The following is a 12430-nucleotide window of genomic DNA, read 5'->3' as shown; positions in this document are numbered from 1 at the left end:
TTTAAAACTTATTGTTCCAATCTTTTGGCGGGAAAGCCTCACCAAGCCACCTTTCCCTCCAAAACCAAACAGCAGATCAACTACCCGCATATTTATTTTATGCGACCAAAACACCAACCCTTTCTCCTCCTCCGTTGCCTCTTCCCACAAAACACTAGCAATGGAATCCATCAAAGAAGTCCACCAAGATCTACAAGAGGAGGAAGAGGAGAACAAGGATGAGGAACCCATCAATGGAGAAGGATCGAAGCCGTCGCTCCCCATGGGGAAGGTAAAGCGAATCGTGAAGCTGGATCGAGAGATAAAGAAAGTGAGCTCGGAGGCGCTCCTCCTCATCTCCCTCTCCACCGACCTCTTCCTCTCCTCCCTCGCCTCCGGCGCACGCGACGCCGCACTCCGCCGCAAGCGGCGGACCGTCAAGCTCGAGCACGTGCGCGCCGCCGCGCGTGATCACCGTCCCACCGCCGACTTCCTCCTAGATTGCCTCCCGAATCCCCCTCCCCGTCCTCCTCCGGCGCCGAGTTCAGCCGCTGAGGAGGTGGAGAAGCCTTTGCCTAAAGGGACAAGAAGGATCGACCATATCTTCCAGAAGACAGCGGCGCCTTAGCCATCCGACTGGTTCTTGTGGTATGTCTCTCGAGATTCCTTCGATTCCTGAGACAAAATGTGAATCGTGCGGGTTGAATCGGTCTAATCGATCTGTTGGTGTAAATGTGGTATCTTACCAAGGATTTGCTTGCTTGTTGAGATCTGCTTGATGCTTGTCATTTCGTATGCTTTAAAACGCAGTCATAGTTCACCAGTAAACAGATGATACGATTGCTAGTATCTCAATTACTTCGATTTTTTTTTTCTTTTTGGAGGCATTTGCGAATCATATCTACGAGTTCTGATCTTTGTTCATAATATTATATTTCTTTATAGGTTTTTCAATATCAAAGTTTACTTGCGGAAATTAAGCTCCTCTGGATTCATTGTATACGTTTCATAAATTTGCTTTGGGGCGATGATTTAAGACACTAAAACCGCTGGTTTTCTCTCTTGATCAATTATAATCATACTCCTAACCTATAAATTTTATATGACATCTTAAGTTAACTAAACCTTAACCATTTACCAAGTGAAAAACAAATTGAAGGGCAAATTTACTCATTCCATCTCTAACTAATGTAGCAAGATATACCATTTACATATTTTATCTCTGACGTAAATTAATTTTCCACTGTAATCAGTGAAATACACGATTTCAAGTACGAAAATAGACTGCTGCTGTGCTGCTGCATGGACTTGAGTGGAATGGAACTGAATGGAATTTAAAATATAGTAGACAGCTGACTGAGTTTCAACGAGAGGAAGATAGAGACATGGTGGGATAAAATTGAGTGAAGGAATCGAGTGGAATGTAGTTTACTGGATTAAAGGATAAAATTAGATGGAGACTTGCGAGATAGTTATACCGTTTAGATCTTTATCTAGTTTCCTGAATCATGGTGGGATAGTATCTCATTCTCTACCAAAAAATATAAAAATCCCTACGAAAGTGAGAGCTTTCTTGTGGGAGTTTGTGGACCATGTTTTTATAAGATGCAATTTTGCTAGAAAGATAATCAGAAGCTATCAAAGTAGACTGAACAAGATTCCTAAACATGCCAAAAATTGGTTTGACTCTATGAGATCTAAAAAGAAAGTGCTGAATAGATGGGTATTTGGAGTGTTTGGTTAGAGAGGAATATAAGAACTTTTATCGATAAAACTAAAACCTAGACGGATATTTAGCATAGAGTGGCATCTCTGTTCCTTTGTTGGGCAGGGAGTCAGTAAAAAAGGGCAAAGATGATGGCTCTGCCGATTGAGGTGGAGGACTTGATGATGGCTCTGTCGATTGAGGTGGAGGACTTGGGACTAATCAGAATTTTGAGGACTTATTAGCAAGTGGAGATATTGTTGTGTCTTCAAACTTTTAATGGTTTTTCTTTTTCTTTTTTTTTTCTTTTTTTTTTTTGTGGTTATTTGACCCGGAGGGTCTATGGTAGACGTTTGCTTACATTAATAGAAAGTTCATAACTAGTTTTGCTTGTTTTGGTTTGGTTGCCCTTGTGGTTTGTTTGTTGTTTCGTAGGATGTTGGTAATTTCATATCTTTAGCATAAATTTTTTATTAATTTTGAGTTAAGTTTTAAATAGGACTTACATATTATTAATGATGGTTTAATGGTAAAATTAATTTAGTTCAAAGAGTATTTTTATTGTTATGTATTCACTTAGTTAAATTCATGAAGAGAAGTGAATAAAAATTAGTTCTAAAGTGAGTATCATGGTAATGGAAAATAAAGAAAAGTGAGTTTAATACCATATTAAATGTTTGAGAAATATTAGGATGGTATATATTTTGGTTTATTCCTTCTAAGTTAAGTCTACATTTGAGAGAGAGAGAGTACAATACGGTTCATGTTCGATAAAACATTCGAATAGCTACTTTCTTCTGAGCGTCGAGTACAAGGCAATCGTTTGTCTACTGTTTGAGAAGTAATTGGTGGAGGGCGAATTGATCTTAAGGAGATAGTATCCAATACTGACTTGATTATATAGAATTTTATATTCTGTAATATGTACGTTTATTTAATTTATTTACATATTTTTTATTATGTTTTTTTTTTAAAAAAAACTCTTTGGTATCATATTGTTACCGCCAACGGCAGATGCCCTAAATTCCATTTTACAGATACCGTAGCAAAACTAGTTATGAACTTTCAAAGTTCATAGCAACACCATCAGATCTAGCAATTTGTTGACTACGAATAAATATCTTTGGTCTTGAATATTTTGATCCATCAAAATAGAAAAAGTTTACAAAGAAACACAGGAGAAGAAAAGAGTCAAAAGCAAAAACTCCATATGCACCAGCCGGGAATCGAACCCGGGTCTGTACCGTGGCAGGGTACTATTCTACCACTAGACCACTGGTGCTTTCGATAGCCCATTTTTGGACCATGAATCTTCTTCACTATCAACCATTTTTTGGGTACAGATTTGGTATTTTCTTTGCGTATCTTACACTTGCCTACGAATGAGGTAACCGCTGAAGAACGACAACAATAATTTATTAACTCCAACGTCGTCCACCGGTAATAAAAATCATGATAGATTTCTGGGCTAGTATTATAATAAAAGAATGAGGAAAAAAGAAAGAAAGAAAGGAATTCAAACATGGGCTGACGCTATAGCGGGTAGGATCCGTATCAGTATTATCGGATCCTGATCCGACCCGTTTACTTTCTCTACCTCTTTGCAAACCCCCCACCCCCCCAACACCGAATCCCCTTCGTGCTCTATCTATCTCCTGCTCGACTGTTTCCATCCACACTCCTCTCTCTCGTTTCATCTTCCGATTCTTGCGGAAAGGTAGATTCCATATGTGATATGTCGATGTCTTCAACCTTTTGGGCAAATTTCATTTTCTGTGATATCTGCAACGAAACCTTGACGCATCCTTTTTTGGAGTAAAAAAACAAAGAGAAAGGAAGAAAAACTCGAAAGTGGTTCCATTGTTGTCTTCTGAATGCAGATGTTGTAATACATAGATCAAATCCCTTTTTTTGCGTTATGTTATACGTTTTTTTAGTTTCGACCACAAAGCATGCTTACTAATCGTTTCAGCTTGTTAGTATCTCAAATTGAGTTAGTGTATACTGAGGGATGCATATGTGGAGTTTTGGTATTCTTATTATAAATTGGGTATTTGACTATAATTCTGATGATTCTACTATCGTTTTCTCCCCTTCAGAGTATTGGTTATTATTGCATTTTGATGGGTCCTCCATTGTTGGCAATCGAAAATAGAAGTTCTCCTGCATCCTTAACAGGTAAATTGTCCAACTTTTGGGGAGAATGTAGAGTTTTTCTTTACTGTCCATTGCACTTAGGATAGAAATGTAATAGTATTGTGGCACATGCATGGAATATTTTGATCACCTTTCCATATAACTTCTTTTTTCTCCTGGATGTATATTCTTTCACCTATCTTTATACTTGGTGCATAGTTAAATTTCGTGACATGATTGCATTTAGTGTGCATTTTGGCCCTTTTTCTTTATAGTTTATACTATGATTTCACTCTTTTGATGATCGTGATCTGCCTCAAGAATCACAAAGCTTGTTAAAATTGGATTTTGCCATGCCTTCACCAGCTGCCTTACTTACTAAGAGGACCTTGCACACACCAGAACACAAAAAAGTATGTGCAAATGAAGAGCTCTGTTAATATCCCAAAAAGAAAGAAAGACAGCAATACCATCAAATGGTGGAAAACTGGAAATGCTCCCAAATATGTAAATTTCCTTTGGCATGGCCTGTCCGTTACGGACAATGTTCTTATCATGCATACTTTATTTTCCATTAATTTTTCATGTGGCAAAGTTTAAGGTGCACTTAGGACTTGCGCAGATATTATATGCACATGATTGAGTTGGATCAATTAGTAAATTTTTATACTGTAACTTATGCCATAGACATACAATTATTCTTACTTCAATCTTTCTCCATTCTTGTGCTAAGTGGAGTATTTCTTCTTTTATAGATGCATATCCAAGTAAATTGGATAACTTGGTTGTGGAGCGGCCTAAGATATTTGCATCAGTCTCCATGGGGGAGGAAAAGCCATTCAATTTTCTTCGTGTATTATGTGGTAAAATTGTTTGTCTTTCATAGTCAATTAGTTGGTCATGTTTGATGGATCGGAATTGTTATGACATTGTTTGGACATACAACAACTACCACGAATAAACTCTCAAGTTCCAACATAAGTGTTCAGAGGCAATATTAGCTTATTGAGTTGAATGCTTTGGCATGAGAATCTTTGGTGATGGTTTTTAATAATAATTTGCACGCATTTGTATGATCCTATCTAAGATTAGGAGATGCTTTCAGATATATAACTAAATAGATAATATTGAGCACTGAACCTCCATCAATAAGTTGATTGTTTTTTCTTTTCCCATCCCGTGCCACAATCCTATCAGTTTAGAAGGAAGCATGAATAGGTTTGTGATCTATTAAGAAATTTTCTTACTTTTTCTTGGTAAAAAAAATATTTAATTGAAATTTCATCTGCAGCTATTTTAAGAAATGAAATTGTTAGTGACATAAATTGATGGCATTGGTCGAGATTGTGCGATTATTTTGGGCACATTGGTATTTTGTGTAATACGGTTTCAATTGTATCCTGTATTTTCTCTTGATGAAGATATAGAAAAGTCTTTGGTTGTTATCCATTGTGGGTTATTCTTAAGCTGGAATCATGAGAAGACAGGAAAAGTTATTTTGTTAATTTGTGTGTATATATACATGACCTACAGATCATGATTAAGCTTTTGGTCAACTTGATGTCATTATTTGTGTTTGATTTAATTGTTTTGCTTTCTGTAGATGGCGTTATAGCAGGAGGTACTGCTGGTGTTGTCGTTGAAACTGTTTTATATCCTATTGATACAATAAAGACAAGGCTTCAGGCGGGTCGATCATACCTAAGTATCACTTGTTTTTGTATGCTTCCTTTTGTCATTTAACTTTTTTTAGTTTAAGTGCAGATATTTTAACTCGTACAATGTTTTTCTACATGATACATATTATATATAACTGTATTTGGAGTCGTCGAGCTACTTGAGGTAGTGATTTGTAGGTTGCATTGAGCATCTGTGACTGGTGGTTCTTTTGCACTTTGCAGTTTCTTCTGCTAGTTATTTACCTAGTGGATCATCAGATTTATGGTATTCTTTTGTTGTGGTTGTTCAAAATTATACCTGATCATAAGATTGGACACTGTTGTGTTTTTATACTCTCAAACTGAAGATTGGGTTGTATCCTAGGGTACAATCGGATGAAGTAATGGGCGTTTTTAATTTGTGCACATTAGACAAATCCAATGTTGTCTAAGTGACAAGATATTTTTAAAACAGAGAATTGTCTCAGCACCAGATAGTGCCTGTCATAGCTCCTTTGGATGCTGCGGAACACTGACTTTCTCAGGAGTTGGATTTTTTTTATCAGCATAGAACCTTCTCTCGGTTGACAAAATGAATCATTTGTATGGGCATAGAGTGATGCTTGTTTCACTGTACATTTTTCTTCTCGTAAACCATCTTAATTTGTGCAGTAAATTTTGATTGATAATTTGTGTTTCTAGATGGTATGTTTTTGAACTTTTCTAAGTGAATAACTGAAAATTATGAGAATATATCACTTAGGATGAAATCAGGTATATAAAAGCGTCAATTATTGATATATCTACATGATGTTTGTATATGCAAACATGTTTCCTTAACCGCAAATTAACTGTTAGCATCAGATAATTTCTTTCAGGTGCAAGCATGTGACGATCTTTAGACTTCAACCAAGGGATAAAATCAACTCCTTTTTCTAACAAAAGCAGATTACTTTCTTTTCTATTGGATTATTGACATCACCAACTTATCCATTTCGATTGTTTGGTTCGATGTATTTGAAGATGTTGTATCTATATCTCAGAAAAGCTGCAATTGTTTGAGATCCACCCCTCTTTCTTTCTCAGTGAAGGTTAAGATATCCTTTGACATCCACCCAATTTGATTGGACACCAAAATACTGCATACAATCTAGTTTGGCACTTGCAGTGACTACATTATGGAATTCATAAACAAAAATGATTTTCATGTTACATTTATATTTATAAACACAACATCTTTAATACATCAAACCAAATGGCCTAACTTATTTACACTTCAAGCACTAGATGTTGCTCAAACTTATTCACAGCATATTTACTCCATAATTAACTTGCACAAATGTGTAGTTGAATTTCTTCATGTTTTAACACTTGCATTTGTTATTATAATGTTTCAGTCAAAGTATGTGTTTGATACACTATAAGGGAAATTTCCTCTTTCTCCAGGCTGCTCATGGTGGAAGCAAAATTCATTGGAAAGGCTTGTATTCTGGTTTGGCTGGCAATCTTGCTGGAGTTCTACCGTTGAGTACTTAATGCACTATTTGTAGTCTTTCCTCTTTAATAGTAGTACCCTGTTTGGACATTTTTTAGAACCCTGGCCAGGATTTTTAATGAAGATTGTATCTTCTTGTTTTGGTCCTTGTATGGATATTTTTAGATGGTTTTCTTTTACCTATTTTATTCAGTTTGATTCTAATTTTTATCTATAGATTCTTTTCCTGTACTTGACACTCTCTATTACATTCATGCACTATTTCTCTTTTATTATCTTTATATGAGTTACGATTTAAATTATCTATATATTGCCAGGGCATCTGCCGTATTTGTGGGAGTATATGAACCCACCAAACAAAAGTTACTGAAGATGTTTCCTGAGAATTTCAGTGCATTTGCTCATTTGGTAAGTTAAAACACATTTAAATATAATTCATGATCTTAAATGTTTTGTCAATGACATCTGTAGTAATGACTACTGAAACTATAGGCATGCCAAATGCTCTTGTAAAGATTTGGGAACCTGTATATCTGGGTTTCTTGAAAAGACTGCACATATTTGGGAATTCTTTATTAAGTTTAGATATTCATATTAATGGGATTTATGGTGCTACTACTAATGCTAGATTATTCATCAAGGTAATGCCCTTATATTGGAGTATGTATACTAATTCTTTTATTTAGTTTTCCGAAACTTTTTGTCTGACTGATGATCTTCTGTCTGATGCATCTTATATAGACTGCAGGGGCTGTTGGAGGGCTTGCAGCTTCTCTTATTCGTGTTCCAACAGAGGTACGTGAGTCAATATCTGGCATATCTTCAGGTCCTTTACTTTAATTTGAATATATTCACTTTCAGGTGATCAAACAAAGGTTGCAAACTGGGCAGTTTGCATCCGCACCTGATGCTGTTCGTCTAATTGTTGCTAAAGAAGGCTTTAAAGGTCTTTATGCTGTACGTACTTTCTAATCTGACAGAAGTCCATAAGCTTTCCTACAAATCAATGGTTCTTCGACAACGACGCTCACTATGATTAGAATAATGACATAGTCCTGTATTTTATGTCATTTCATGTACGTAATACTTAAAGAACATTCTTAACCTAGTGACGTTGGTTTGTAGGGATATAGTTCCTTTCTGTTGCGTGATTTGCCATTTGACGCCATCCAGTTCTGCATATATGAGCAGCTTCGGATTGGATATAAACTTGCGGTATATTTACTGTAACTCAACCAATTCTTATTGATGTATATTCTCATGTATTCAATTTATGGAGATTGTCCATCATCTTAGCATATATTCTTATGTCATTGCTGGAATTTTTACATGATTTTGAAGCTTCATGCAATTGATGCTGATTTAGTATAAAGACCACTTGACATACATCAGGATGTGGAGGGCAGCCAGGCCACCATTTAGAGAGATCCAATTCCCTGATGATTTACATGGTCTGCCTGACTGTAATTCACTGGGACTCTGTGATCTCATCCTGTGATCGTTTTGTGGAAACTCAACATGTGGTGTAAAGCCTGCCTGTGGTTGATGTGCCTCTATATTGCTCGTCACAAATTAGATCAGAAGCATGTACCTTCCAAATGACTAAATCCTTGATTAACCAAGAGAGCTTGGTTGATTTTCTATACACTGTTAAAGACAAATTATTCCTGACTATTTTAGGTGTTTTTTGCCTTTTAGGATTTAAATCTCCTAGGGAGCTGGGTCTAGAACTGGTTAGTATCTAACAGAAATTTAGTAGCAATTATAACATCAAGTTGGTGGTTCAGTGCTCAATTTAGCATTAGGTCTTCTACTCTTTTGATAATAGTTGACAAAAGATGAAGAGAGTTGAAGTTGTGAAGAATTAAGAGCTAAGTTTGTTTTTCTTCTGATCAGATGAATCTTTCTCCTCTTCTTGTTGTCTCTCTAAAATAGTGAAATGTTCTGTGGCAAAAGATTACCTGGTAACTTGGTAAGTTGCCTTCTTGAAAGAGGGGATATCTTGCATAGACAGAAGAAATTCTTCTTAAACGCAAAATGTGTGTTGCCCATTGTGTAGAGGTAATAGACGATTAGATAAGGGTATTTTCCAAACCTAACGCAGGTGAAAAAGTAGAGTGTTCTAGGTTTTGACTTTTGAAGGTCTGTTATATTGCCTTCTTTTGCAATGATATACTGTAGAAATGTTGGGTAGAAGGGTTCCAGTTTAAAAGAATTATATTAATGTACCTTGTGAAGAGACATTGAAGTTGAGAAGAGAAAAAAAGGAATTTTTAAAGGGTGTTGATGGGTCATGTCATTTAGCAAAACTAGCATGAAATGTCAGGCTCTAATGGAAAAGTGAAAATCATGTCATATGGTCTCAGAGTTTGTAGCAGGAATTGATAATCTGATGAATGTTTTTTTGAAAAAGAAAAGCTAGAAAGTTGATCTTGTTCTTGGTTATTTATGCAAGAATTAATTTTTCGATCAATTTTGCTCAGTAATAAGAATGACAGAAAAATTAAGGAAAAGAGTGAAAATAGACAGTTGGAAGGATTTGTCAGATCATATTAATCCTTTTTTGTCCGTTTATTTTAATAATTCATGCAGGCGAAAAGGGAGTTAAATGATCCAGAGAATGCTGTCATCGGTGCTTTTGCTGGTAGGGGGAAATCCTTTTTCATACTCCTGTTTATATACCTTTTGGTTTTGCATACACTGCAAAAATTGGAATTTCTCGGTTCCTGGATTTTATCGTTTTTCTGTATTTTAACAGACAACTCTACATCGATTTCTTCTCCTTTTTCTCTCTTTTTTTGACAATTTAGATTTCTTGCAATAACTCAAAAAGTAAGTTTCACACCCGAAGGTTTTCATTTGCCAAAGTTATTTTTTCTTTAATCTTTGTTGTTAAGTGAGAACTTATACTTGTCATGGTCCTTATTTCTTGTGCTATTGCTTGTCCTGAAATCACTAAGGAAGCTACCACCCTGATACATAGTTTTCATCTCAACAAAGTGTAACTTGTACATGGAAGGATAAGATGGTTCTTTTTGTTCTTTTTTTTTTGTCTTTTTGCATGTGCCTTCTTATGACAAAAGAAAACCCATTTCAGGTGCAGTAACTGGAGCTATAACAACTCCCCTCGATGTAATGAAGACGAGATTGATGGTTCAGGTCGAGTGGTCTTATTTTTCAAGTTCCTTTTTGATAAGAACCTTTTGGAAGATTATTTCATTTGTTTACTTCAAATGCAGGGCTCTCAAAACCAATACACTGGGCTCCTTAATTGTGCTCAGACAATTCTTAGAGAAGAGGGTCCAGCTGCTTTCTTGAAGGTATGGACATGTTATCTTGCTTCTTTCTGCGACTTTTGAGCAAACTAGGGTGTATTAGGATTTATGAAAAGCGCATGGTCATCTATCAAGTGCCATTGCCCTAAAACCCCAATCAATATATTTGCCAAGGAGACATTGTTATGTTTTCAACTGCCTTATAAATAGGCCTCTGCATTTCCATGAATATCAGTAGGGTTACTTGCTTGGTAGCTTCCTCATTTGTGATTATTTTTTGTCCCTGATGTATAGATTGCTGAATGATACATAGCTAATGTAATGTACATGGTGAACATAGTTTGGTGGATGAAATTTCTGCGGCTATAGATAGTAGAAGCAATTAACTTATTGTCGCACTTTGTTTTATTTTTTTGTGTCATTGTTATGGCTTCTGATTGTTCTTATTCAGTTTCTGCAACTAAAACGATTGAATACTCGATAAATTGGAGACCAGGTCCACTTGAGTCTAGATAACATAATAAATTGAGTGTTACCTGGTCTGTTGTCCAACCAATGGACATTTGACCTGTAATATCATTCTGCTTGTGTTTTGAAGACCGTTAATTCGTTGTCGTTTTGATTTCTTGGTAGGGTATTGGACCAAGAGTGTTATGGATCGGCATCGGTGGTTCCATCTTCTTCGGTGTACTAGAGAGGACAAAGCTATTACTTTCTCAACGGGATACTTCTAAATCTGAACCTCCAAAACAAGAGTGAATGCAAGTAATACATTCTGTCCAGTAGGACATGCAGTTGATGGTGAGGGTGTTTCAGCTGGAATTAACAGCCAGATTCGAATTGTCTTTCATGCACTAAACCATTCTCTTTTCTTTTATTTTTGTAGTATGAGAAAATGGTGCTCTTGTCATAGTATCTATAACACTATGCACATTCGTATTATGCAAATGACAATTATTTTTAGCAGAGATTCTTTTTATACTCAACAGATTCTATCAAAATAGCTAAACATAAACTGTACAAAGGGCTAATCTTCTCTTGATCCAAATGCTTTATTAAAATTTTAGTCAACATACTAAGCAATAGTATTGCTGAGCTATTACTCTAAGTTAAATGTTATTGAGATGGTCTTTCAAGTCACCGTAATGACAAGCTATCAAACCAAATTATTAAGCTATGCCCACAAACATCAAACTATCATGTAATTTTCTCCACAACCATTTCTAAGATAGGTCATGAAGTTCAAGTCGAAGCTTCTTATGAACTCTCGTAACCTTAATGAAAACTAGCTCTAGTATTACGATAGATAGATAGTTACCCTATTAGGTAAAAAACTAATAATGTATATTGTATCTTTAACGATATGATTATGAAATAAGAGAGCAAGATTGTAAGAAATCCATTTGATTAGCAGTTTCTTTTTCTTTTCCAAACCTAAAGTTCTTTATTAAAAGATGTTTCTTTGAAACTAATTTATGTGTGAAAGGGAGATAAGAGTAAATGATTTTTAACTTTGAGAGACAAGCTTTTGCATGTATATATATATATATATATATATATATATATATATATATATATATATATATATACTCACAGACACGTTACTAGACTGCTATAGAGTATGATTTAGTCAAAATAATCAAACTCACTCGAGCTCAGATCAATAAGGCTCAATTACTCTCGGCTCGATAATGCTCAATTTAATTATATATTTAATTTGATTTTGTAAAACGTAGACCACTCAAGATACACTTCTAAGCTTGATTCCAGTTTGAATTAGTCTTTGAGTCTGTTTATAAATGGCTTGACTCGAAATAAACTTGAATTGAATCTATTCACGATAGGGGTGAAAACGGATCGGATAGTTCTCAACCCATATCCGGATTTATATTTTTAGTCAAAATACGGATTCGGATACGGATATTGGACGGAATGTAAAATTTAAAACCATATCCTAAATAAACCGATACTGACAATTTTTGGATAGAGGATCGGATCTTAAACGGATATTGATTGAATTTAAAATAATTATAATATTTTATTTAGATATAATTAACATAAATTATTAAGAGTTTTATAACAAATAATTTTTTTGTACGACAAATATATGAAATTAAAAAAATTAATCTCTATAAATAATATATAACGTATTATTAATAACAATATTAATATTTACTATTTA

The 12430-nt window shown here is 35.2% G+C and overlaps 2 protein-coding genes and 1 non-coding gene across 3 annotated transcripts; 2 read left to right on the top strand and 1 right to left on the bottom strand.

Annotated features, from left to right (window-relative positions):
• Positions 1 to 121: 121 nt before the first annotated feature.
• On the top strand, positions 122 to 912 carry LOC140779264 (transcriptional activator HAP5). The gene has a single exon (XM_073124276.1). It carries the CDS (start codon positions 161 to 163, stop codon positions 605 to 607), a length of 447 nt encoding a protein of 148 aa, XP_072980377.1. The 5' UTR covers positions 122 to 160; the 3' UTR covers positions 608 to 912.
• Positions 913 to 2895: 1983 nt separating this feature from the next.
• Positions 2896 to 2966, bottom strand: TRNAG-GCC (transfer RNA glycine (anticodon GCC)). The gene has a single exon. It is a non-coding gene; the product is annotated as a tRNA-Gly (tRNA).
• A 337-nt stretch (positions 2967 to 3303) lies between these two features.
• Positions 3304 to 11234, top strand: LOC140779537 (S-adenosylmethionine carrier 1, chloroplastic/mitochondrial-like). Its single transcript, XM_073124645.1, has 13 exons — positions 3304 to 3401; positions 3784 to 3862; positions 4576 to 4683; positions 5424 to 5506; positions 6925 to 7001; positions 7291 to 7381; positions 7715 to 7768; positions 7835 to 7930; positions 8099 to 8188; positions 9566 to 9617; positions 10071 to 10132; positions 10213 to 10293; positions 10882 to 11234. The coding sequence occupies exons 2-13, from the start codon at positions 3808 to 3810 to the stop codon at positions 11005 to 11007; spliced, it is 975 nt and encodes a 324-aa protein (XP_072980746.1). The 5' UTR covers positions 3304 to 3401; positions 3784 to 3807; the 3' UTR covers positions 11008 to 11234.
• Positions 11235 to 12430: the final 1196 nt, after the last annotated feature.

This window comes from Typha angustifolia, chromosome 15 (assembly GCF_048772165.1).
Source record: "Typha angustifolia cultivar Huaian chromosome 15, ASM4877216v1, whole genome shotgun sequence".
NCBI classification, from domain to species: Eukaryota; Viridiplantae; Streptophyta; class Magnoliopsida; order Poales; family Typhaceae; genus Typha; species Typha angustifolia.
The sequence above is the reverse complement of the archived record's forward strand: the minus strand, read 5'-3'. Positions and strand labels throughout refer to the sequence as shown.